Raw genomic sequence first — 25,713 nt, 5'->3', positions numbered from 1 at the left:
AAGAGGGAGGTTTTGTGACATAGCATTAGGCTATCCGTGACTTTCTGAATACATCAGCCAGAGGATCATCTGCTTCAAGCAATCCTGTATCATCAAACTGTGATGGTGTGCACGGCTGGAAGTCAGGAGCTGATATCCATGGTTAGGAATCTTTGATAGCAAAAGGTTTTTTTGAGGAAAACTTTTGAAAGGATATTGTAGTTAGAAGTTGTTGCTCTTTCTAACTCAAAGTGTTGCTGCAAAAGTTGCAGTCCTTTGGTGATCATATGGGTGACTTTAATGCTGGCTTCCATTCAAGGATTATACTCCGTAATTTTGCCTTAATGTTTGTGCAGCTTGAAACACTGGCAAATTTTGCTAATGTTTACATTGCTGGCTCTGCTTCAGTTTCTTCTTTGTCTTCCTCTCCCTCTGTTGATGACTCAGTAAGTTCTTCTAGCTTCTCATTCTTGGATACTTGTCGATGTATCCAATCTGTTCTTCCACTTCATCAAGCACATCAGAATATCCTTCTCCATCAACTTGTCTTGTCCTGTGAACGAATTTCCTAACTTCTCCATCAATCTCCAGGAAGCCTTTAAAATCATTCGCAACTTCACTCCATTCATTTTTCCAGCAAGCATTTACACTTTCTGGTTCTAATTTATCAATTGTAGCTTTGAGGAATGTTACAGTATCAGCATGGCCTCTGGTCCCATCACTTCATGGGAAAAAGATGGGGAAACAGTAGAAACAGTGTCAGACTTCATGTTTTGGGGCTCCAAAATCACTGCAGATGGTGACTGCAGCCATGAAATTAAAAGACGCTTACTCCTTGGAAGGAAAGTTATGATCAACCTAGATAGCATATTCAAAAGCAGAGACATTACTTTCCCAACAAAGGTCCGCCTAGTCAAGGCTATGGTTTTTCCAGTGGTCATGTATGGATGTGAGAGTTGGACTGTGAAGAAAGCTGAGTGCTGAAGAATTAATGGTTTTGAACTGTGGTATTGGAGAAGACTCTTGCAAGTCCCTTGGACTGCAAGGAGATCCAACCAATCCATTCTAAAGGAGATCAGCCCTGGTATTTCTTTGGAAGGAATGATGCTAAAGCTGAAACTCCAGTACTTTGGCCACCTCATGCGAATAGTGGACTCATTGGAAAAGACCCTGATGCTGGGAGGGATTGGGGGCAGGAGGAGAAGGGGATGACCGAGGATGAGATGGCTGGATGGCATCACCGACTCGATGGACGTGAGTCTGAGTGAACCCCGGGAGTTGGTGATGGACAGGGAGGCTGGTGTGCTGCGATTCATGGGGTCGCAAAGAGTCGGACACAACTGAGCAACTGAACTGAACTGAACCGTGTCAGCAATAGTGGATGATTTCCAGCAGTGCTTTTTGTCCAAATGAGGGTCTGCATCAATTGCTGATCAAATGCAATTAAACACCACGCAGGTGTATGTGACTTTGACAAATTGAACAATGCTCTGATCAAGGGGCTGAAGCAATGAGGTTGTATTTAGAGGCAAAAATACAATCTCAGTGTTTTTATTTCCATAGAAGATAGATTCAGGATATCCAAGTGCATTGTCTTTTATTAGTAGTACTTTAAATTCCAATCTTTCTCTTCCAAGTATTTTTTACTTCTGGGATGGAGCACTGGTGGTACTATTCCATAAATAGGATGACTGTGCCCCACACTTTCTGATTTTGTTACCAGAACATGGGCAGTTAATATTTGTTCTTCAGAGCAGGTGGGTTATTTGCTCTTCACACTTTGCCGGGCTTAATCCCCTGTGGCATTACTACATAGTAGCAGAGTTAATCTCTCCTTCGCTACTTTTATGCGGGTTCTATTGGATTTTTTTTTTTTCAGAGGAGCCCAGTCTCATTGTAATTGAAGACGTGCTTTGAATGATAGTCTTTCTCTTTAATCAACCTTTCAACTCTGCTAGAAATGTGGCAGCAGCTTCTTCATGGAAGATGCATCCACTCCACTCATTTTTATATTTTTCAGTCCAGAATCTGTGTAACCATACTTTACTTATAGTAAATGGCTTTGTGTCACTAATTCAGGGGATTCCTTGCTGAAATCTCATTGTAGTCTTAATGCTTTTTGGCCAAACACCTTGTCACCAGTCAGAACTCATTTGCTGTTCATGTCTTCCATCCAATAAATATAATGCCTTTTCCATCTTAACTAAGCACTTACAACATAATGTGTCTTTGAAGGTGAAGGTGAAGTCACTCAGTCGTGTCTGACTCTTTGTGACCCCGTGGACTGTTACCTACTAGGCTTCTCCGTCCATGGGATTCTCCAGGCAAGAATACTGGAGTGGATTGCCATTTCCTTCTCCAAGGGATCTTCCCAACCCAGGGATCAAACCCAGGTCTCCCGTATTGAAGGCAGACGCTTTAACCTCTGAGCCTAACTTTTGCCATTTGAGATGGAGCAGCAAAACTAAAATAAATTTCTTTCACCTTCTTTACAGTTTCATGGATAGAAGATTCATTTTTACAAAAGACCTGAGCAACCTCAGCACATGATTTTTTTCTTTCCTTATTAAGTTGAGAACTTCCACTTTGCACATAAAGGAATTCTTTGTCTTCTCTTTGGCATATACGAATTGCCAGTGTCACTACCCTTGCCCTCTAAGGGGCATTATTTAGCAAAATAAGGGTCTCTGGAACAAAAGACGGTGATATCACAAGAGTTGACTGATAACCTAGATAGCTACTAAGTGACTAGGAGATGGGATGTGCTAGACAGACAAAGGATGATTTCTGGGTGAGATGGAGCAGGACAGTGCAGGATTTCATCATGCTACTCAGAACAGCAAATGATTGAAAACTTATGAATTATTTTTGGAATTTCCCATTTAGTATTTGTGAATTTTGGGTAACTAAAACTATGGAAAACAAAACCTCGAATAAGGTGAGATTACCATAAGGTGTGTCAAAACATCCTTCAGTTCAGTCGCTTAGTCATGTCCAACGCTTTGCAACCCTATGGACTGCAGCACGCCAGGCTTCCCGGTCCATCACCAACTCCCAGGAGCTTGCTCAAACTCATTTCCATCAAGTTGGTGGTGCCATCCAACCATCTCATCCTCTTCTCTTTCTGCCTTGAATCTTTCCCAGCATCAGAGTCTTTTCAAATGAGTTAGTTCCTCGCATCAGGTGGCCAAAGTATTGGAGTTTCAGCTTCAGCATCAGTCTTTCCAATGAATATTCAGGACTGACTTCCTATGGGATGGACTGTTTGGATCTCCTTGCAGTCCAAGGGACTCTCAAGCATCTTCTCTAGCACCACGGTTCGAAAGTATCGATTCTTCTGTGCTCAGTTTACTTTATGGTCCAACTCTGACATCTCTACATGACTACTGGAAAAACCATAGCTTTGACTAGATGGACCTTTGTTGACAAAGTAATGTCTCTGCTTTTTAATATACTGTCTAGGTTGGTCATTGGAGAAGGAAATGGCAACCCACTCCAGTATCCTTGCCTGGAGAATCCCAGGGACAGAGGAGCCTGGTGGGCTGCCATCTATGGGGTCGCACAGAGTTGGACATGACTGAAGCAGCTTAGCAGCAGCAGCTAGGTTGGTCATAGCTTTTCTTCCAAGGAGCAAGTGTCCTTTGATTTCATGGCTGCAGTCACCATCTGCAGTGATTTTGGAGCCCAAGGAAATAAAGTTTGCCACTGTTTCCATTGTTTCCCCATCTATTTGCCATGAAGTGATGGGACCAGATGTCATGATCTTAATTTTCTGAATGTTGAGTTTCAAACCAGCTTTTTCACTTTACTCTTTCAGTTTCATCAAGAGGCTCTTCAGTTCCTCTTCTCTTTCTGCCATAAGGGTGATGTCATCTGCATATCTGAGGTTATTGATATTTCTCCCGACAATCTTGATTCCAGAAACATCCTTATAGGGACTTAAATGAAAAGGTCGTGTTTTCATGCTGGGGAACAGTTTAATGCAAAGTACAAGGATGGAAAGTTTAAGTCTGCTTCTATCCCTGTCTGACCTCTCTTGGCCTCTGTATCATAGTTCACAGAAAATAAAAGCTACTGTAAAGAAGTGTTGGTGACAGTATGTACATTGCTCATAAACAGTCTGTTATCAATCCCAGTAAACTATAAGCATTTAGAAATGTTAACTACTATATTTTTATTGCCACACATTTCAGTAATTAATTATAATTACTGAAGATAATTCTGCAGTTACCTGACCTACTATCATCTCCCTGGCCAGAGAAACATCCATCACTTAATACAAGAGAACAGCAGCCGAACCACCTGGTTCTAAGACTGTGATTCTGAAGGCCAGAGTACTCACGTCAAGAGGTGTTGTTTCTCGGATGCTGTTCTCCTCACACCTTCCTTTACTGCGTATGTGTGTATTCGTTTGGCGTATTCTAAAACGGAACAGGAAGTTTCAAAGCTGGGAAAACTCACAGTTATAATGAAAATAAAACAAAATACAACCAAGCATCAGTATGAATGACATTTGGGCATCAAATCAAAACTGAAATCAGGGGTCGGAACTGGTATCCTTTTTCTAGTAGGCATCATTCAGGTTTATTCTCCCTCTTCTGATTTAGCTCCAGATTTATGCCCCAGGCCTGGATCTATTTCATCATATTTCATTCTCCTATATACTATATATTCATGGAATTGTTGAATGTTAGAAATAAACATCATCTAACACAAAAGCCATTATTTTATAGATGAGAAAATTGGATCCCAGAGAGGAGTTTGACTTTATTTGATATCTATAATGTGACTTGGGGATTATAAAATAGGATACATTTTACAAAATAACTTTTACATAAATATATATAAATTATGTATCTATGTTATAAAACATAACTATATGGTCATTGTGAATTTTATACTTGGAAAGAATCTTAAGATATATGAATTTTAATGCCTTTCTCATAAGAAATATTATATAGCAAACATCTACTTGTCTGCTTTGGTGATAGGAGACTGTCTATCAGGACAGTTCATCTGGTCTTTGAACATTGCAAAAATTGAAATTTCTTCCCTCTAGCTTCTTCTAAGACCTCAGAAACCAGTTATGTTCCATCTTGCCTGGGACAGCCTAAATCTTCTCTTTATAACATGTGCTCTCAGTTCTTTAGCTAAGCAATCCATCTTGAGGCATCCTTTATCAGTAATTTTATCATGGGCATTTCTGTAATTTCTAAAGTTCCTTTGAATAAAGTATAACTTATTATAGGTTTAAACAGTTAATGGAATGTTTGCAGAGCGTTGGTTGGACAATTTAGGGCCTGGCATTTACAGTAAGGAGAAATGGAAGGATTTCTGGGACAGAATAAGACACATATTATAACAGATTCATGAATGGTTTTACTCATTTCTTAAATGTTTAAGACATTTAAGAATTAAGATTCCTTAGTTATTAAAACTGTCTAACATCCATGGATGGACTTCAAGGGATTTATGTGCCCACAGATATTATGCATACAGATTTTTAATGTTTCATTATTTTTTTCTTTTGTAGAAAGAGGTAACTTTCTCCATATTATCAAGGGACTCTTTGATCCCCTTTTGTTTGCCTTTGATATAATAGTAGTGTAGTAGACAGAAAAGCAAACTGTATTTAAACCCAAATCAACAAGGTTACAATCCGGTCCGTTCTATTTCCAAAGCGTTGTCATTTTAAACAGATTAACCTGGACTCTGAGCCTCAGATTAACCTTCTATACAATGAAAATAATGAACTTACACCTCTATAGTAAGTAGTGAGGTCAGTGAAACTGAGAATATTAAAGTGTTTTACTTACAGATATAACACATAAAGCACTCATATTCAAATTTTAGTCTACATATATGAACTGTGAATGTTTTTTCTTTTGTGAGTTAGTTGATTTTAAAGAAATAAATATAATTTCAAATATCTTTCCAGAATTGAAGATATCAGGCCCATCTTCATATCCTGGGCCTTGTTTATAGTGTTCTAAGAAGGACAGGATGGACATACAGGGACTGCATGTTCCTGAGGTGGGATGTGGTAGAAAAGGCAAGATTTGCCACCATGCCCTTATTTAAAGCTGGTGGAATGAAGGCTGGAAACAGGTGGAGAATGGAGGGAAATTGGTGACTAGAAGCTAGTCATAAGGTTATTAGAGATTAGAGCCTGGGCTGACTCTGTATAGCAATGGTTCTCAACTTTTTTCTCTTTATACAAAGTATAGATGATGGTCACAATCCCATGAGTGAACATGGGCTTAGAGAGATTTTCTCTAATTACATTGTAACCCCACCACTTTTTCCTTTCTCTTCCCCTCAGTAAAGTATATGAACAGTTTTATTAAAGGCATACCCATAGATATTCTCTATTTTATGCATGAACAAGATCATTCACAACATCTGAATTTTAAACTTCTATAATTAGTTGCAGTACCTTGCTTTTCCTATCAGTACTCTGCTGTGGGTCAACACTGTTGTCAAGAACCTCTACACTAGAAGATGGACTCATATACTTACAGATTTTCATGGCAGAGCATGCAGGGATTGTTGTATGTCTGGCCATCATCACCACAGACAGGCTGTAAATTCTTTGGACAAAGGTAACCCATCCTGGGTAATATTCGGTAGTGTTTGCACATCTCAGAATTCTGAGCAAACAAAACATAAAGTAGATTTGCTCAATGGCACTTAAGAGATACGGACTTGGTGAAAACCTCTAGATTTCCTCAATCATGTGTGACTGAACAGTTAGTAAAGAAACTGTAACATAGGTTATACAAACTCATATATTCATTTCACATCACTGTTAGGTAACCTCCTGGGTTTAGCTTCTTTTTCACTAAGGAAGTAGCCAAACCAAGATACAAGGAAGAACAAAGCAATTAGAAAGCAGACATCCTACAAGATAGTTCTGTGCTTTGGAGAAGGTAATGGCACCCCACTCCAATACTCTTGCCTGGAAAATCCCGTGGATGGAGGAGCCTGGTGGGCTGCTGTCTACGGGGTCACATAGAGTCGGACATGACTGAAGCGACTTAGCAGCAGCAGCAGTGCTGTGCTTAGTCGCTTCAGTCATGTCTGACTCTTTGCGACCTCCTGGACTGTGGCCCGCCAGACTCTTCTGTCCATGGGGATTCTCCAGGCAAGAATATTGGAGTGGGTTGCCATGCCCTCCTCCAGGGAAATCTTCCCAACCCAGGGGTAGAACCCAGGTCTCCAGGTTTCCTGCATTGCAGGTGGATTCTTTACCATCCGAGCCACCTAGGCACAGATAAACTGAGGTATGCCCATAGGGAGAAAACTCCCATGCAGAAAATGATACCTTTTTTTTTTTTTGGTCCTTTTAAATGAAGACATTGGTTATATACACTCTAGAAAGGAAAGACTCAAAATAAATGCTAGGTAATCACATGGATGTTTGAGTTCCAGCTCTGCCACTAACTAAAGGAGTGATTTACCTGACTTCTTTGAGCCTTGGCTTCTCATCTGAAAAACATGAATAATAATAGCTCTTGCCTCATATTGTTGTTTGAGGGAATCAAATCAGATAATGCACTTATATGCATACATAATACAGTGTTTGGCACATACTAAGTGCTCAGTATATGATAGTTGTTAGTTTCCTAAGGTTAAAAAAATACATAAATTTTTCATGTAGAAAAAGGAGCATATTTGTTCTTAGTAGTTTTTTGGAATTGTGAGTTTCATGATGATGATGATGATAATAAATTTATTAATCTTAAAAGAAGCAGGAAAAAGGAAAAAACACAGAAATTTTAAAAATAGGATTTTGGAAGACAAATTTAGCAGTGTCAAAAATTACATTAAGTATTAGTAGGACTAACTACTCCAGATTAAGAACAGAGACTCTTAGTCTGGAGAAACAAAATGACTCAACTTATAATATTTAAAAGAAGTATACTTTATATCTTTATATTTCAACTAATAGGGTGAACATGAAAGGGTGGAAAATAGATATGTACAAAACTCATCACACAAAAGGTGATATTTCTATATTAATATCACACAAAGTAGAATTTAGGATAAGAACTAATGTCAGATAAAAGAAGAGGATTTCCAATTATAGAATAATAGATTCCATAATTAACAATCTCAAACATTTATGTACCTACAGTAGAGTCTTAAGATAATGAGGCAAAAATTAGCTGAAAGGAGAAAAAGGCAAATTTATCAAACTTTATGTTTATATTTAACATACTTCTTTTTGTAATTAGTACCACAGACACAAATATCAAAATATGTATTTGAAAAACAATATAATCAGCTTTTCCTCAATGATATTTGTAAATCTCTATATCCAACAACTGCAGACTACACATTCTTCTTAAGTACACGTGAAATTGTTGCCAAAATAGACCACATTCTGGGCCATTAAGCCAGTATTGATAAATTTGAAAACTGAAGTCATAAAATGCAAGTTTTAGGATCACAGTGAAATAATATTAGTAATATATATGATAGTTATGAAGCTACTAGGTATTTAGAAGTTATGCAACATACTTCTAAATAAATCATGACTCTAAAGTAATCATAATGGAATATAGAAATGTTTTGAACTGAATGATAATGAAAATAAAAAATACTCAGTTAATTCAGTGATTTGAAGGAAAGTTTTAGGTAGATATGTAAACAGAAAAAAATCTTAAAATCAATCTAAACTTCCATTTCAAGAAGCTAGCAAATAATAGGCAAAATAAGCTCAAAGAAAATGAATAAATTTATGAAATAGAAAACAGAAGGCCAAATGGTTGTTTGAAAAGATTAATAAATTGATAAACTATTTGCAAAATTGACAAAAGTCAAGAAACACACATTACCAATATTAAAAAGTGGTGCCTTATATATAGATAGTAAAAGGATAATGTGAAAATGTTATGAATAACTGAATGTCAATAAATTTGACAACTTAAATTCCTTAAAAACTAATTTCTGAAACAGACACTGAGTAGATATTTAATAGTAGTATATCTATTGATAATAATTTCAGAGGTGTAAAGAAGTACTTGCTAATTTGTATTCTAAAATAATTCAAACATCTAAAGGGACTGCTTTAGATTGAGGTGAATTCCATATCAATAGAGATATTCAGGGAGAGTTTAAACAAGCACCTTCTGTAAGTCACTGGCAAAGGTAGGACTGAACCAAGTACATCCTTAATATTTTTCAGGTATCTGCCACTCCAAGGTTGAAAACTACCAAAATAAAGGGTGATAAAGAAGCAACAAGCAGAATTATGCCTTTCTTTTCTTACATAGTCCATCAACTCTGCACAAATTATCCACCTTCAAAATAGACCTAGGATTCAGCTACTTCTTATGACCTCCACTACTACCACCATAAACCAGCCTCTCTGGTTAGTGCTGTGGCTAACTAGCTGTCCAGCTTTTGCTCTTGCCTTCCTGCAGTGTATTTTCAGTATACCAGTTGCAGTATCCTTTTAAAACATAGATCGTGTTACTCCTCTTTTCAAAGCCTTCATTCAGACTAATAGACAACATCCTTAAAATGGTCTACACAACCTTACATAACAGGGCCTCCTGTTATTTTAATGATATCTTCCTGTATAACTCTGAGGTCACTCTGTGTCAGCTGTACTGGGCTTCTTGCTGTACTGTAAGCCCTGTCTCAAGGCTTTGCTGTTCCTCTTCCTGGAATGTTCTTCCCTTACTTACATGTATGGAATTAATCTCCCTAGGAGGTGCAAATGGCACCTTCTCAGGGAGCTCTTTTCTGTACAAGATACTTAAAATTGTATCTCAGCATTTACTATGTCATTTTTCTATTGACTCACATCGTCTTGATCTATGTTTTTCCAATATAAACTCCCTAAGTGTAGAGAGTTTTGTCTATTTTGTTTAAGGATATTGTTCACATAAGGCTTCTCTGGCGGCTCAGTGGTAAAGAATCCACCAACCAGTGCAGAAGCCTCAGGTTCAATCCCTGGGTCAGGAAGATCCCTTAGAGAAGGAAATGGCTACCCTCACTAGTATTCTTGCCTGAGAAATTCCATAGACAGAAGAGCCTGGCAGGCTACAGTCCATGGGTTGCAAAAGAGTCAGACACAACTTAGCGACTAAACCACCAGCAGCACCATTTTAATCATACACATAGTAATGCTTGGAAAATACCAAGTGCTTGATAATTATTTGTAGCATGCATAAATGATGGCTAAATGACAAACTGAATGAAGAATGTTGTTCTCTTCTCCAAGAGAAAGCTCAGCCCAAAACCAGGTTACACAGGAATAAGCACGATGGGATTTCTGGTCTGCTGGTGATACATTATTTCTTGACCTAGGTGTCAGTATCACAGATGTGATCACTTTGTAATATTGACTTGTATACTTATGATAGTACACTTTTTCTTTATGACTGTTATACTGCAGTAAAATGTTAAATAACAGATTTTATTATAGCCAAGATACACACACACAAACACACATAGAAACAATAGGATATTATTCAGACATGAGAGAGAAGAAAATCCTTTCTTTAATGACAACTTGGATGAACCCTAAGGATGCTATGCTAAGTTAAATAAGTCAGACAAAGAAAGACAAATACTGTATAATAAAGCCAATCGCATAGAGACAGAGAATAGAATGGTGATTACTAAGGGATTGGAGAAAATAAGGAGATATTGGTCAAAGGATATAAATTTTTAGATACAACTATGGCTCTCTAATATATGGTGTGATGATTATAGGCAATCAGTTCAGTTCACTCACTCAGTCATGTCCAGGGACTGCAGCATGCAGGGCCTCCCTGTCAATCATCATCTCCCAGAGTTTACTCAAACTCATGTCCATTGAGTCGGTGATGCCATCAAACCATCTCATCCTCTGTCATCCCCTTCTCCTCTCGCCCTCAATCTTTCCCAACATCAGGGTCTTTTCCAATAAGTCAGCTCTTCCCATCAGGTAGCCAAAGTATTGCAGTTTCAGCTTCAGCATAAGTCCTTCCAAAGAACATTCTGGACTGTTTTTCTTTAGAATGGACTGGTTGGATCTCCTTGCAGTCCAAGGCACTCTCAAGAGTCTTCTCCAACACCACCATTCAAAAGCATCAATTCTTCGGCACTCAGCCTTTTTTATAGTCCAACTCTCACATCCATACATGACCACAGGAAAAACCATAGCCTTGACTAGACGGACCTTTGTTGGCAAAGTAATATCTCTGCTTTTTAATATGCTGTCTAGGTTGGTCATAACGTTCCTTCCGAGGAGTAAGTGCTTTTTTATTTCATGGCTGCAGTCACCATCTGCAGTGATTTTGGAGGCCCAAAAAATAAAGTCAGCCACTGTTTCCCCATCTATTTGCCATGAAGTGATGGGAATGGATGCCATGATCTTAGTTTTCTGAATGTTGAGCTTTAAGCCAATTTTTTCACTCTCCTCTTTCACTCTCATCAAGAGGCTCTTTAGTTCTTCTTCACTTTCTGCCATAAGGGTGGTGTTATCTGCATATCTGAGGTTATTGATATTTCTCCCGGCAATCTTGATTCCAGCTTGTGCTTCTTCCAGCTCAGCGTTTCTCACAATGTACTCTGTACATAAGTTAAATAAGCATGGTGACAATATATAGCCTTAACATACTTCTTTTCCTATTTGGAGCCAGTCTGTTATTCCATGTCCAGTTCTAACTGTTGCTTCCTGACCGGCATACAGATTTGTCAAGAGGTAGGTCAGATGGTATGGGATTCCCATCTCTTTCGGAATATTCCACAGTTTATTGTGATCCACACAGTCAAAGGCTTTGGCATAGTCAATAAAGCAGAAATAGATGCTTTTCTGGAACTCTCTTGCTTTTTCGATGATCCCACAGATGTTGGCAATTTGATCTCTGGTTCCTCTGCCTTTTCTAAAACCAGCTTGAACATCTGGAAGTTCACAGTTCACATACTGTTGAAGCCTGACTTGGAGAATTTTGAGCATTACTTTGCTAGCATGTGCAATGACTGCAATTGTGCGGTAGTTTGAGCATTCTTTGGCATTGCCTTTCTTTGGGATTGGAATGAATACTGACCTTTTCCAGTCCTGTGGCTGCTGCTGAGTTTTCCAAATTTGCTGGCATGTTGAGTGCAGCACTTTCACAGCATCATCTTTTACAGTTTGAAATAGCTCAACTGGAATTCTGTCACCTCCACTAGCTTTGTTCATAGTGATGCTTTCTAAGGCCCACTTGACTTCACATTCCAGGATGTCTGGCTCTAGGTGAGTCATCACACCATCGTGATTCTCTGGGTCGTGAAGCTCTTTTTTGTACAGTTCTTCTGTGTATTCTTGCCATCTCTTCTTAATATCTTCTGCTTCTGTTAGGCCCATACCATTTCTGTCCTTTTTGAGCCCATCTTTGCCTGAAATATTCCCTTGGTATTTCTAATTTTCTGGAAGAGATCTCTAGTCTTTATAGTTCTATGTTTGTCCTCTATTTCTTTGCATTGATCTCTGAAGAAGGCTTTCTTATCTCTCCTTGCTATTCTTTGGAACTCTGCATTCAGATGGGTATATCTTTCCTTTTCTCCTTTGCTTTTAGCTTCTCTTCTTTTCACAGCTATTTGTAAGGCCTCTTCAGACAGCCATTTTGCTTTTTTGCATTTCTTTTTTTGGGGGGATGATCTTGCTCCCTGTCTCCTGTACCATGTCACGAACCTCTGTCCATAGTTCTCAGGCACTTTCTATCAGATCTAGTCCCTTAAATCTATTTCTCACTTCCACTGTATAATCATTAGGGATTTGATTTAGGTTATACCTGAATGGTCTAATGGTTTTCCCTACTTTCTTCAATTTAAGTCTTAATTTGGCAATAAGGAGTTCATGATCTGAGCCACAGTCAGAGCTCCTGATCTTGTTTTTTGCTGACTGTATAGAGCTTTTCCATCTTTGGCTGCAAAGAATATAATCAACCTGATTTCAATGTTGACCATCTGGTGATGTCCATGTGTAGAATCTTCTCTTGTGTTTTTGGAAGAGGGTGTTTGCTATGACCAGTGCCTTCTCTTGGTAGAACTCTATTAGCCTTTGTCCAGCTTCATTCTGTACTCCAAAGCCAAATTTGCCTGTTACTCCAGGTGTTTCATGACTTCCTACTTTTGCATTCCAGTCCCCTATAATGAAAAGGACATCTTTTGGGGTGTTAATTTTAGAAGGTCTTGTAGGTTTTCATAGATCCTTTCAACTTCAGCTTCTTCACCATTACTGGTTGGGGCATAGACTTGGATTACCGCGATATTGAATGGTTTGCCTTGGAGAGGAACATGAAAACTATAGGAAATAGTAATGTGTAATATACTCAGAGTCTGTGAGTAGACTTTAAATAGTCTCACCACAAAAAAAGAAATGGTAATTATATGAGGTGATGGAGATGTTAGCTAACACTATAGTGGTAATCATTTTATAATCTATGTCTATCAAATGTATATGTTGTACACAAGTTTACATAATGTTACATGTCAACATACATACAATAAGAGCTTTGCAATGGCTCAGCAGGTAAAGAATCTCCATGCAATGCAGGAGATGTGGGTTTGATCCCTGGGTCGGGAAGATCCCCTGAAGAAGGAAATGACAACCTACTCTAGTCTTCTTGCCTGAAAAATCTCATGGACAGAAGAGCCTGGCAGACTGCAGTCCAAAGGGTCGCAAAGAGTCGGATACAACTGAGCAATTAAGCACACATACACACACACACAACACAATAAAGCTGAGGGGAAATGAGCAGATTTTGTGGCTAGCACTTCTCCATGCTTAAGCATCCCTAGTCTGATTTACTAGAAATTTGTAATTAGTATTTTGTTAGTGTAACTCATCTGTTATTATACTTGCTTTGGGAAAATAATTAGATAAAATTCATGTTTGATACCTTTCTTTCTTCTTTTTTGGGTCATCAGACTAGGTGCTAAAGTCTCCCTTCTAGGGACCGATTTGAGATTGCCCTTTGTGAATGAATATACTTCATGCTCTTATATCTTCTTCTTTCTACTCCTGACCTTGACAAAGCTCTAGAAAAGCAATCCCAAATAGGGTCAATGTAAATATGTAAATATAAGTATGTCATTTTACACTTCTTATAAATGTATAATAAGTATAAATACGTTCAGCATAAATTTCCAGGTTATTGGGAAAAGCACTAGGTTTGGAAGGGGAGTAGGAAGTGGGTGAGGAGCCTTTCTGGTCTGCTGAAATTATAGGGTTGAGATTCCTAACTACTTATTTGACTGCATGTGCCAGAAGTTACATGCATTGTACACCCACTTTTTCAAATTTCAAAATAAATTCATTTAGAGCAAGACTAATAATCTCAAAGAGCACAGAATAATGCACCAGTGAGTAATCTTGAGACTCTTACTAAGCATGAACTCCATGGATTCCTTGAAAGGACTTAAGGCTGTACTGAATCAGTCTTTCCTAGGCCTTTACCTGAAATGAGGTTTATGGAGGGCAAGTGGCAACAGGACTGCCCCCTCACCCCCAGAATAAGTGAATTAAGTTAATAAGTAACTTTTTAGAAACAGCAGTTCTTACCAGAGAAGAAATGGAAGAATCTGGGCTGTCTTCCTCTTCAGAAGATCTAAAGTGGGATGGTTTTCCTTCAAGTCTTATCCTTTCCAAAGCTTCTTTTTCACTAGAAAAGAAGACAAAAGTAAATTTATGTCCACAAAGACTGGCCCCTGTAATTTCTAGTTGGGAGTTAAACATTTCTAATAAAATATGATGGAACCACAGAACATTGAATGAGAAAGTGTCCAGGAAGACATGTTAAGAAAAGTACACAGCTGGGAGCTGGCTTGGCACTCCCTTCACTTAACAGATGTGTGACCTTGGACAAGTTGTTTAGAGTATTCCTTTCTCCAGGGTATCTTCCTGATCCAGGGATCAAACCTGGGTCTCCTGCATTGAGCCACCAGGGAAGTCCCGGACTGCAGCCTACCAGGCCCCTCCATCTATGGGACTCTCCAGGCAAGAGTACTTTTTATTCTCTGATAAAAAAAATGATAGTTTCGGTAATTCCTTCCTCAAGGAATGTACTATGAGGAGCTAATATATACACATATATATATCATATATATAATATATATTATGGTCATGTTCATCGTGTTTTTTCAGAACCATCATCATCTAGCTTGTTCATAGGTCCCCAAATATAGTTGTTCATCAGAATAAACTAGAAACCCTTTCTAAAAAACAAATTCCTTAGCCTTGGAGACTCTAACTTATTTTGAAGGACTAATCTGTGTGTGTGTGTGTGTGTGTGTGTGCATGTGTGTATTTAAGACCTCTCTTAAGTGTGATCTAGTTATAGAACAGATTTGGAATAATTTCTTATAACTATGATACTAAGGGTTGGAAAACTTTTTTTTTTAAGTGACATAGCTAGTAAATATCATGATTAGAACTTCCATCTGGATTTCCTGTCTTCGAGTCCAACTGTTCTTTCTCCTGTACTGGCTGTTGTCAGCTTAAAAGCGTTGCATCTAAAGACTTGGTTTAAAGCCCGCATGGATTCATGAGCACATGAGTATTTAACCAACAGTCTCTAAAAATGCAGTCCCCGCACTAGCTGAACGGGGTACAGGATCCTGTTACTCACAAGATACTTCTGCACATGTAGCACTTGTTTTTGTATAACTTTCCATCAGCACCAAGCACAGGGTCATTCTCTCTAGTGCACATGAGCTCATCATTCCACACATGCTGCCGAAAGTTACTGCACTCATCCTAGAAAATAAGAAAAGCGAAGTGGGCGTGGCCTTTTCCCTTTGTGACTTGGTTACTTTCTTAAACTTGGTTTTAGGAATTCCTCTCTTGGCTCTGGTCTCAGACTCACTGCACTTATCCTGGCAATGGAGGCCAAGGAACGCCCAGACTCTCTAAACTTCCCATCCTCCGCTTCATTCCGAACCTCTCTGCACTGGTCCTGGAAATATAGGGAAACATAAAACAATACTTGAAAGACCTCCTCGTCTTGCTCGCCCTTTCCATCAGTCTTTTCTTTCCTCTACTTTTCATGGGAGAGACACTCTTGACCAGAGGACAATCCCACAGTTGTCTAACTATGAATGTCATTATCATCACTGGTAAAAGACTGATTGCAGATGTCTTCTTTGTGATCTTGAAAAGCAAATAGAAAAGGCAGCACCATGCACGTGCACTATTGATTCACTGATGCTCAGAAGACCCTCTGGAGAAAATGGGAAAGGCATCAAGGAGAGACGCTAAAAGAGAGACTGAGACTAGTTTATTTCACATAAATTGTTAAAATCAGTGTCAACAAGCAACATGAAGCCTCATTTCACATTTAAAGTGGCAGACATAAGCATGCAATTGAGGTGGTAAAGAAAGAATTTTACCCACTATTTTTCAGTCCACAATTCTCCCAAAGAGGAGAGACCAGAGCAATAATCGATACACACTGCAGGAGAATTCTCTATAAAATTGAGAAAAAACATTAAACTTCAAAGCCAGGAGATAAATCTTATTATAACCCAACATGACAATATTGGCAAAATCAATTTTCTTTGAAGCAGAAGATTAGCGACTTTATTATCCAAAAAGTGAAGGGGAAGACAAGAATCTGAGGATGAAAAGTAAAATAGTTATCTTCAGATCTTAAAAAATAACCTTTGCATCATTTGAGGGCTTGGCTCTTGATTGTTCTTCTTTATTCTTTTTTCTTTCTTTAGCTTCTCGCTCACTGAAAAATTTTATGAAAGAGACAGAGTAGTTTTCCCAGAGTCATTATTGAATTGTTTAACCAAATATGTCTCCAGTTCTAAACATTAGAATATATAACACTGTTTTCTAGTATCTAAAAAATACATAAGATACTTTTTAAGCAAATAAGTTCTGATCATTAGGGTTTTCATAATGTATTTGTGACAGTGCTGTCAACTTTCATAAACCTAGTTTCTATACTATCATCTAGAGTGATATACATCTGAAGGGTCATTACATTTTTTCCTAATAGGATTATTTATGACTGTCAGGTAGAGAGTTGCTTCATTTCTCCTTTTTATTTTCTTATTGAATTACAATAAAACTCTCCTGTATTGATTGTTCTTTATATTGCTATTATGCTTTAAAGTTTATAAACATTTTAAAAATATTATCTCCTTGAATCCCTACCAAAACTCTACTGTGTAGTTATTATTCTCTTTATATACAGGAGGAACTGAGGCTCTGCAGAGTAAATGGGCCTGTCCCATGTCACTTATCTGAGACACCTCCTCTTTGAAGGTCAGTGATGTTGGCATGATACAACAGGGTGTTCTCCTATCCCAGCTGCTCCTGCTATGATTATGCTTCTCATAATATTCAAAATAGAAATTTCTTATGGAATCTACTTTGGAAACTTACTGTCCTCTTCTAAACTGAGGAGCTAGTAGTATATATATTTTAATGTGTGATGCCAAACACCATAAGTTTTAAATCAAAAGGAACTGATTTCTGGGAAGCAGACACAGCATGTCAAACTCATAAACGTCTCTACTCACAAGATGCTCTGACACATAGCACACTTGTTGGCATACGTCTTGCCATTTGGGCCTCGAACAGGGTTGTTTTCTTTGGTGCAAATAAGCTTTCCGTCTCTCACCATGTTCCGGAACTCATGACACTGATCCTGCCAATAAGAACAACAAAAAAAAGAGGTTTCTACAATCATCTGATCTTTAAAACAGAAAATATGAATGGTTGGTTATATGTAAATTCATAACTCTTGAGGAGGAAAATAAAAATCTAGAGAAAATAAAATTTTAGAGATGAAATATATTTTAAAGCAGCAGTTCCCAACTTCTTTGGCACCAGGGGCCAGTTTGTGGAAGATAGTTTTTCCATGGACTGGGGCTCGAGGGATGGTTTGGGGATGATTCAAGCACATTACATCTATTGTGCACTTTATTTCTGTTATTATTACATTAGCTCCACCTCAGATCATCAGGCATTAGATCCTGGAGGCTGGGGACCCATTTTACGGGCACTATGTTCAGTATCTGCTTAAGAAGTCTGAATCCTCTCCACAGCATCCCTTTCAAGTACTTGTCAGCCCCAGTGGAATTTCACTACCACCTAAGGCAGCCTGTGCCATTTTTATATAGTTTCATTGGGTTGAACCCCAAACCTGTTGCACTGCACCTCAACTCATTACTTCACACATTAAAAAGCCCTAGAATGAATTGAAAGACATCCTTTGGAAAGGCTGCATATAAACATCTAAAGTTTTAGCTTTGTTCCTCAAGAACAATTTTTTTTAATTGTTTCATCAAATCTGTATTCTATTTTTAGCATTTTGTTGTGCGTGGTAATGGATTTCTTTTGGTTGTCATTTAAAAATCTGTAAGATAAGCACACATTATCCCCATTTTACAGATGAGAGAAAAAAAGTTCACAGATATTAAGTGATAAAATCAGTGTTGGAACAGAGGTCAGAAACCTATTAATAACCAGGCTATAGATTCCTTGCCTTCTTTGCCTTTACATGGCAGAAGATAAGACTCCTGGTACATCTCTAAGACATGGAGCTAGCTGCCGTCTTTACCCCTTGAAAAATAAGAACCTTAAAAAGAAAGCAGTGGAACTGTGCCCACAGGATTTGACCCTTGTTGAAACTTTTTAGCATCCATAGACGTTTGTCTTAAACATTTTTTTTTAAGCCCAAAGAGTTACAGTTTATGGGAAAATTATCTTTAAAAATACTATCAGTAACCTAGATTGGAGTTACCTTTCTTTAAATTGTGGTACCATGAACAACTCCAGACCTACTTTTCTCTGTTTAATAGCATTTTAACTATTCTCTGGAATTGAATACCTGATCAGCATATGAAATGTCTCATAGCCATCATTTTTAAATTTGCTAGAATTTTTTTTTCCTCTTAGTACCTAAAATGCCACATACATCTGTGTTTATGATAGCACCCATGTGAGTATATTGCAGCCTTTGCTCTTTGGGTGCAAATCTCTAGCTCTTCTATTTGTTATCTGTGGGTAGTTAACGTCTCTGAATTTTTTCCTCAGCTGTAAAATTGGAACACCACCACCTACTGCATTGATTGTGGGCAGATTTAAATATGATGGTGCCTGTACTTTGTAAAGTTTATTTTCGTTTACATTTGTAGATAAGACTGTAGCTTTCTTTTTGCCACAGGCACAAAAAATATCTAGGTATTTTCTATACGTACATATAGGTGTTTTCCTTGTTTGAAATTCTTGAAATAGATATTTTTAAACTTGAAAGAAATTTACCAATCTAGAATAGATGTCCAGTAGAGATCATTTGAAGTTGTACAATAAAGTATTTTCTCAAAGCCATTGATCTACCAACATATGGGTAACAGATATTCCCAATATATTTTTCAAAAATGACCATTACTAATGTTTAATTTTGCTTAGTCAGTATAAAACTAATGAAAAGTTGCCTCTTTAATGGGAAAACTTTCCTGGGGAAATTTCATGGTTTTTCTTTTCTCAGGCCATAGATGGATTAGAAGAGGCTGCACTGTGTCATCGTCTATGTGCTGGTGTTGTAAAGCATTGAACCTTATTTTTAAAACCGCAAATTGAACACAAGATGGCACTAGAGTGCCAAGTCAAGAATTTACCAGCTGGAGCTCCAAGCTTTAGATCTCCTTGGGTGTAAATTTGGCATCTATTTGCATAATTGTTTTTAAACTTTAGGGGGGAGATCAAGTTGATAATAACAATAATTTGACAATTGCCATTGTTCCTATAATGTGTGTTAACTGCAGCAGAGTTGCTCTTAGGACAATTAAATTCCATGCTATTTCTTTGAATATCTGGTCATGTCTTTCTTGTTTATCATCATGTTCACAACAACTGGGACAGAGTATGCATTCTATAATATGCATTCTGTTTATTTGTTGAATAAACCAAGCTTGCAACCACTCATCCAAATTTAAGTATAAGCATGCTCTGCTGCTGCTCCTAAGTTGCTTCAGTCGTGTCCGACTCTGTGTGACCCCATAGAGGGAAGCCCACCAGGTTCCTCCGTCCCTGGGATTCTCCAGGCAAGAACACTGGAGTGGGTTGCCATTTCCTTCTCCAATGCAGGAAAGTGAAAAGTGAAAGGGAAGTCGCTCAGTCGTGTCCGACTGTTCACAACCCCATGGACTGCGTCCTCCATCCATGGGATTTTCCAGGCAAGCGTACTGGAGTGGGGTGCCATTACCTTCTCCGAGAAGCATGGCCAGGTGGCACTATAAATAGTAAAGAATCCACTTGCCAATACAGGGGATGCAAGAGATGTGGGTTTGATTCCTGAGTCAAGAAGATCACCTGGAGAAGAAAATGGCAACCCACTCCACTATTTTTGCTTGGGAAATCCCACAGACAAGAGAGGAGCCTGGAGGGCTGCAGTCCATGAGGTTGCAAAGAGTCAGATGTGACAGCAACTGAGCACAAGATATGTCTAACGTATATTACCTGTTTTTCATTGTCCTTTCCGGTTGTGCTTCTCATGTATTCCTCCTCTTCCTTTTTCTTTTCAGCTGCTTCCCTTTCCCTTAAAGAGAAAAATGAGAAGAAACGTTTCAACCAAAATGAAGAAACACCTCAGGTATGCTTTAAAAAAAATTGTCTTGAACGGATGAGTGATTATTTACTTTAAGACTCAACAATTAAAAGCTCATTTTTGAAAAATACTCACAGCTTTTCCTTACACATAGCACACTGGTTACCATGTGTCTTTCCATTTGGACCTCGTACAGGGTCACTTTCTCGGGTACAAATAAGCTTTCCATTTTTCATTTGACTTCTAAACTCATCACATACATCCTGAAAAGAAGGAAAAATTATATTGGAGATGGCTATCTTCACATAGTATTTGACTGAGCTTGAAAATTTTGAAGATTTTGACTCAGGAGTTGGGCAGCCACCTAATCTTGCTGTGGGAGGCTCTTTACTGGACCACAGAGGTATCCAAGTGGTAATTTCTGAAGATGAATTCCATCTTCAACTTTAATTCCTGCTTGCCATGTAAGGCTGCATACTCCAGAAATGATCACTTGGACGCCTCTGCGGTCCAGTGTAGAGCTCCCACACAGCAAGGTTAGGTGGCTTTATAACCAAGTTACTTTAGAATGGGAAGATTATGCTGGATTATCTGGGTGGGCCCAGTGTAATCAAAAAAATTCTTATGAGTGAAACAGGAAGGCAGGAAAACCAGAGTCAGAATGATACAACATTGAAAAAAAAAAAAAAGAATCTACTGGCCCCTGCTGATTTTAAAGATGACCACAAACCAAGGAATGCAGGCACTTCTAGAAGTTAAAAAAAAAAAAAAGATCTTCCCCAGAACCTCCACCAAGGAAAGCAGCCTTTCTCTGACACCTTGGCTTTAACACAGTAAGACCTGTTTAGGACTTCTGAACTCCAGAAATGTATGATGCTGAATCAGGGTTATTTTAAGCTATTGTTGGTAATAATTTGTTATAGCAGCCAAACCTCATTTTCCCCATCTATAAAATGAGATAGGGAAAATCTTAGTTGACTAGGCTATTGAGATAATTAAATAAACTACTCTTTATACAAGTGTTTTATAAAGTGTTACGCTGGAAGATTTCCATTTGGTGTTAAATTTCCACACTGAACAAGTTATCAGTGAAATTCACATTCATGATGACTTCTGAGCTTCTAAGCATAAGATCTTGACTGCCAACACTGGAGTGCTCTTTCCACATTTTTGATAGTCAAGTAATGACTTACAGAAAGACCATTCTTGCCAAAACCTAGTTAATGATTTACCTTTCCTGATGCTGAATCAGTCCCATTTGATCTGTAGACAGATTGCTTGTTTTTTTCCTCTGCTTCTCTTTGCCTAAAAAAGAAAAGATTTCAGTAGTCGTGTTGTTAACACATATCCAGGTTTGGAAGAGGCCTAAGAGTTTCTGTATTCTAATTCACCTTTTTCATAGAGAATCTCTCTCCACCTCTCAGACATGGACAGTCACCTTGGGTATTAAGAAGCCCCCCATTACAAGACAGATATTCTAGCAAGATCAGCTCAGTTAATCTCAAAGTCTCCTTTATGTATGTCCAAATTAATCTCCTGGTAGCTTTCATCCTTACTTGACATCCTCAGGAAAGCATGGAACAAGCCTGCTAAATCCATTATCTCTTCCTGATATTAATCCTTCAGATATTTGAAAGCAAGCTTCAGATCTCTAAGTCCAGCTTCCGCAGTTCTTTCACCTTTTTTTCATCAGTTGTAGTTTTAATTCCTTACCAATTCACCATTCTTATTCCTTGTTCCTAAGCTTCCCTGGTGGCTCAGATGGTAAAGAATCTGCCTGTAATGCAGGAGACCCAAGTTTGATCCCTGGGTTGGCAAGGTCTCCTGGAGAAGGAAATGGCAATCCTCTCCAGTATTCTTGCCTGAAGAATTCCATGATCAGAAGAGCCTGGTAGGCTATAATCCATGGGGTCACAAAGAATTGGACATGACTGAGTGACTAGCACTAATATTTCAATTTATCTAGGTTATCATTGGATCCTAAGATAGAAGACAAGTGATATAGGAAGTACCTTAGGATTATGGTTTTGGGGGGTTTTCTTTAATCTTTTACCTTTCTGATAAAATATTTATGCTAGTGGTTCCTACGTTTTCATGTACATTAAGAATGACCTGTGAGATTTTAAAAGTCGGTTTCACTGTCAATCCCAACAGTTTTACTGAGAGGATCTACATTGAGATTCAGTAATCTGACTTTTAATAACCCAGGTGATTCTGATCCAAGATCCAAACAGTACAGAACTCTGGTATGTGTATATCTCTTTCAGAGTTTCATTTGGCTTTATGCTTGAAAGAAATGTGTATGAATATATATAACATGAATATCTGTGTGTGTGTATTTTAGGGAGCTCCCTTTTCATATGTAAGAAATAGGTTGTTATATGACTCAGAGAACTCAAACCGGGGCTCAGTTTGAGTTTCATTTCTTTCAAACAACCTAGAGGGATGGGATGGGGAGGGAGGTGGGAGGAATGTTCAAGTGGAAGGGGACATGGGTAAACCTATGGCTGATTGATATGTTTGGTAGAAACCAACACAGTACTGTAAAGCAATTATCCTTCAGTTGAAAATAAAATAAAAATAGGGAAGTGGTAGTCAACGTAACCTGAAGATTCAAACAAACATTAAGTCATGGAACCTTAACAAAATACTAGGAAAAAGAGACTACTTGTAATGATTCAGTCTGGTGGAATTCAGTTTACAGTCACAGATCTGATAAAAAATCTCCCGTGGCTAGAGTTCACAGAATTATGATACAAAATAGAGTAGGAATGAGCCACTGGTTAGCTGCCCTTGCTTGGGCTCATTGTTCCTTAGGGGATGCAAGAGAAGGAGATAATATTTGAGAATTAACAGAGAGGGTAGTTTTCATGAAAGAAACTACAGGCAAATGAGAAACAGCAATTAATTCAGGAGGAATATGTGGCTGTCTTTTAGACAAAGGTTGAGAAAAGCACTTACAGTATCTCTTTACACATGGCACACTTGTTGTTGTATGATTTTCCATCTGCGTCACGGACAGGGTCACTCTCGCGAGTGCAGCTGAGTTTTCCATCTTTCATTTTTTCCCGATACTCAGCACATTGGTCCTGAAAAGGGAAAAGAGAGCAGGCCCCCTGGATGACTTGGTCTGTTGTATGTTTATTAAGTTTGTTAAATAATCTGAGTCCGAAGTTCTTATCTATCTCCTCTTATACAGCATGTAACACCTAGGATTGCTGTCAACAGAAGAGGGGCTGGAATCATCCATATTCTAAGAGGTCAGCTGTCATGGGTAATGTTGCTTTTAAGGTTTTACACAAGGAAATTATAAAGCTGGCTGGGATCTAATCGCATAGATCAAGGGTCAGCAGACTATAGCCTACAACACTAATCTGTCCTGCTGTCTGTTCTTATATAGGAAGTTTTATATATAAAACTTGAAGCACACCTTCACTCATTCATTTAAGTATTATTTATGGCTGATTTCTCGTAGATGTGGCAGAGTTGAATAGTTGTAACAGAAAGTGTGTAACTTGCAATACCTAAAATATTTGCTATCTGGCCTTTTACAGAAAAGAAAAAAAAATGCTGACCTCTAATATAGATAGAAGAGAGAAAGAAGTGCTAGGAGAAAGCATAAAATCATGCAAAATGCCAAAGACAGGCTTGAGTAAATTATAGACAAGATAGGCAAAGAGTCTTAACAAGTCTATACCTGAAAGTAAGAACTCAACCTCCTACAGGAGAAGATATGCACAAACAGAAAAGCCAAAATTTTTCAAAGGCAAACACTGGGCCTGTCAGATCTGGAGGCAAACAGAGAGTCTTGACATCCCCAGGTCATATGACTAGAGATAAGATGGCTGTCACCAGGTCATACGACCAAAGACAAGGTGTCTGTGATCTTAGCAATTGTGTTCACATGCCTGAGGAGTGGGCTTGTATGCAACATTGTCATAGTGACATTTAAAACATCTCAGGAAATGTGTCAACCCTCACCTAAGTTACTGTATCCCTATAGGAGTACTGCTAAGTAAGAGAAACTATAGAGTTGAGTGAGATGAAGTGATTTATTCAGTGCTTTGCAAATCCAGGTGACAAAGGGAGGCTCATAGCCTAAACCATCTGACTCAAAAACCTATGTTCTTTCACCATATTATCCTGTCTTGGAACAATAGCAAATATACCTCCCAAAAGTGGCTCCAGTCAGAGAGAGCACATAATGAAAGGACCTGAAGAGCACGTGATGTGAAACATCATTACATTTATGCCACTTCCTCTCCTAGGATCATGTATTGGCTTCAAAGCTAGACGACAGAAAGAGGAGTCAGGAGACTGGAATCAGGTCATCATGTTAATTATTTTCAAGTTCAGAGAAGTCAGAGTGAGCCCTAGAAAAACTAAAAATTGCTTGGATATTACTCTGCAGTCATAAGGGGGAAATCCCCTGTCCTTCCAAGGATGCTCTCCAGCTCAGCACTGTGTGCACTTGTAGCCTTTGACTACAGGCTCTGCCATGACCCCAGTGCCACTGAGTTGAGCCCACTCTGGTTATGGAATTTAGAGGCAGCTCTCACCTTAGCTTTCCCTCTTCCACCACCACTGGAACCATGGCCCGCAGCATTCCGCTGATCTTCCTCTTCTTTTCTCTTTCTTTCTTCATCTTCTTTCTGGCTGAAAATTAGAAAGTGGGAGGTAGGGAATAATAGATTACAGAGAGGTGGAATGCATTTCTATGAGTTTCTCATCCTATGACCAAATTAGATTTTTATAGAATTCACCAGCATTTATTGAACATCTGTTACATTGCAGGCCCTCTTATTTGAAAATAGAAAAATGCATTATGTTGCATCCTTTTGCCTGGAAGAGTCTTATTGCAGTAGAAGAAAACCAGCATTTACGGAACCACAAGCAAGACTTGGTGAGCAATTAATTAGCATTTTGTAAATGCTCATATGAATCTCCAGAGCAATTTCTCTAAAACAACTCATATTAAAGAGGTGTTTAATTATTTACATAATTATCTCCTCTACCAAATGTGCTCTTCCTCCTGAATTCTCCTTCAGAAAGAACAAAACACTGGAGCCATCCCTAACTGCTCCCTCTTCTTTAGCTCACCTAGCTGCTTACATTGGTTTCACTTTCCCGCATCTCCCGTGTTGATGTACTCACCCTCTATTCTAGCTCTGTGTTCTGGTTACCTCTT

The 25,713-nt window shown here is 38.5% G+C and overlaps 1 protein-coding gene across 1 annotated transcript in view; it reads right to left on the bottom strand.

Annotated features, from left to right (window-relative positions):
- Nucleotides 1-16,609: 16,609 nt before the first annotated feature.
- The window catches only part of SPINK5 (serine peptidase inhibitor Kazal type 5), a 68,351-nt gene continuing 59,247 nt past the window's right edge, over nt 16,610-25,713 (bottom strand). Inside the window, exons 22-28 of the mRNA XM_068979646.1 lie at nt 25,085-25,181; nt 23,487-23,614; nt 21,758-21,830; nt 20,661-20,788; nt 20,438-20,516; nt 17,494-17,621; nt 16,610-16,694 (exon numbers count right to left, since the gene is read on the bottom strand). Coding sequence (XP_068835747.1) covers nt 16,610-16,694; nt 17,494-17,621; nt 20,438-20,516; nt 20,661-20,788; nt 21,758-21,830; nt 23,487-23,614; nt 25,085-25,181 — 718 coding nt within the window. The remainder of the gene's footprint in view (nt 16,695-17,493; nt 17,622-20,437; nt 20,517-20,660; nt 20,789-21,757; nt 21,831-23,486; nt 23,615-25,084; nt 25,182-25,713) is intronic.

The sequence above is a fragment of the Capricornis sumatraensis genome, chromosome 9 (assembly GCF_032405125.1).
Source record: "Capricornis sumatraensis isolate serow.1 chromosome 9, serow.2, whole genome shotgun sequence".
NCBI classification, from domain to species: domain Eukaryota; kingdom Metazoa; phylum Chordata; class Mammalia; order Artiodactyla; family Bovidae; genus Capricornis; species Capricornis sumatraensis.
Note: the sequence above shows the minus strand (reverse complement) of the source record. Positions and strands in the feature narration are given on the sequence as shown.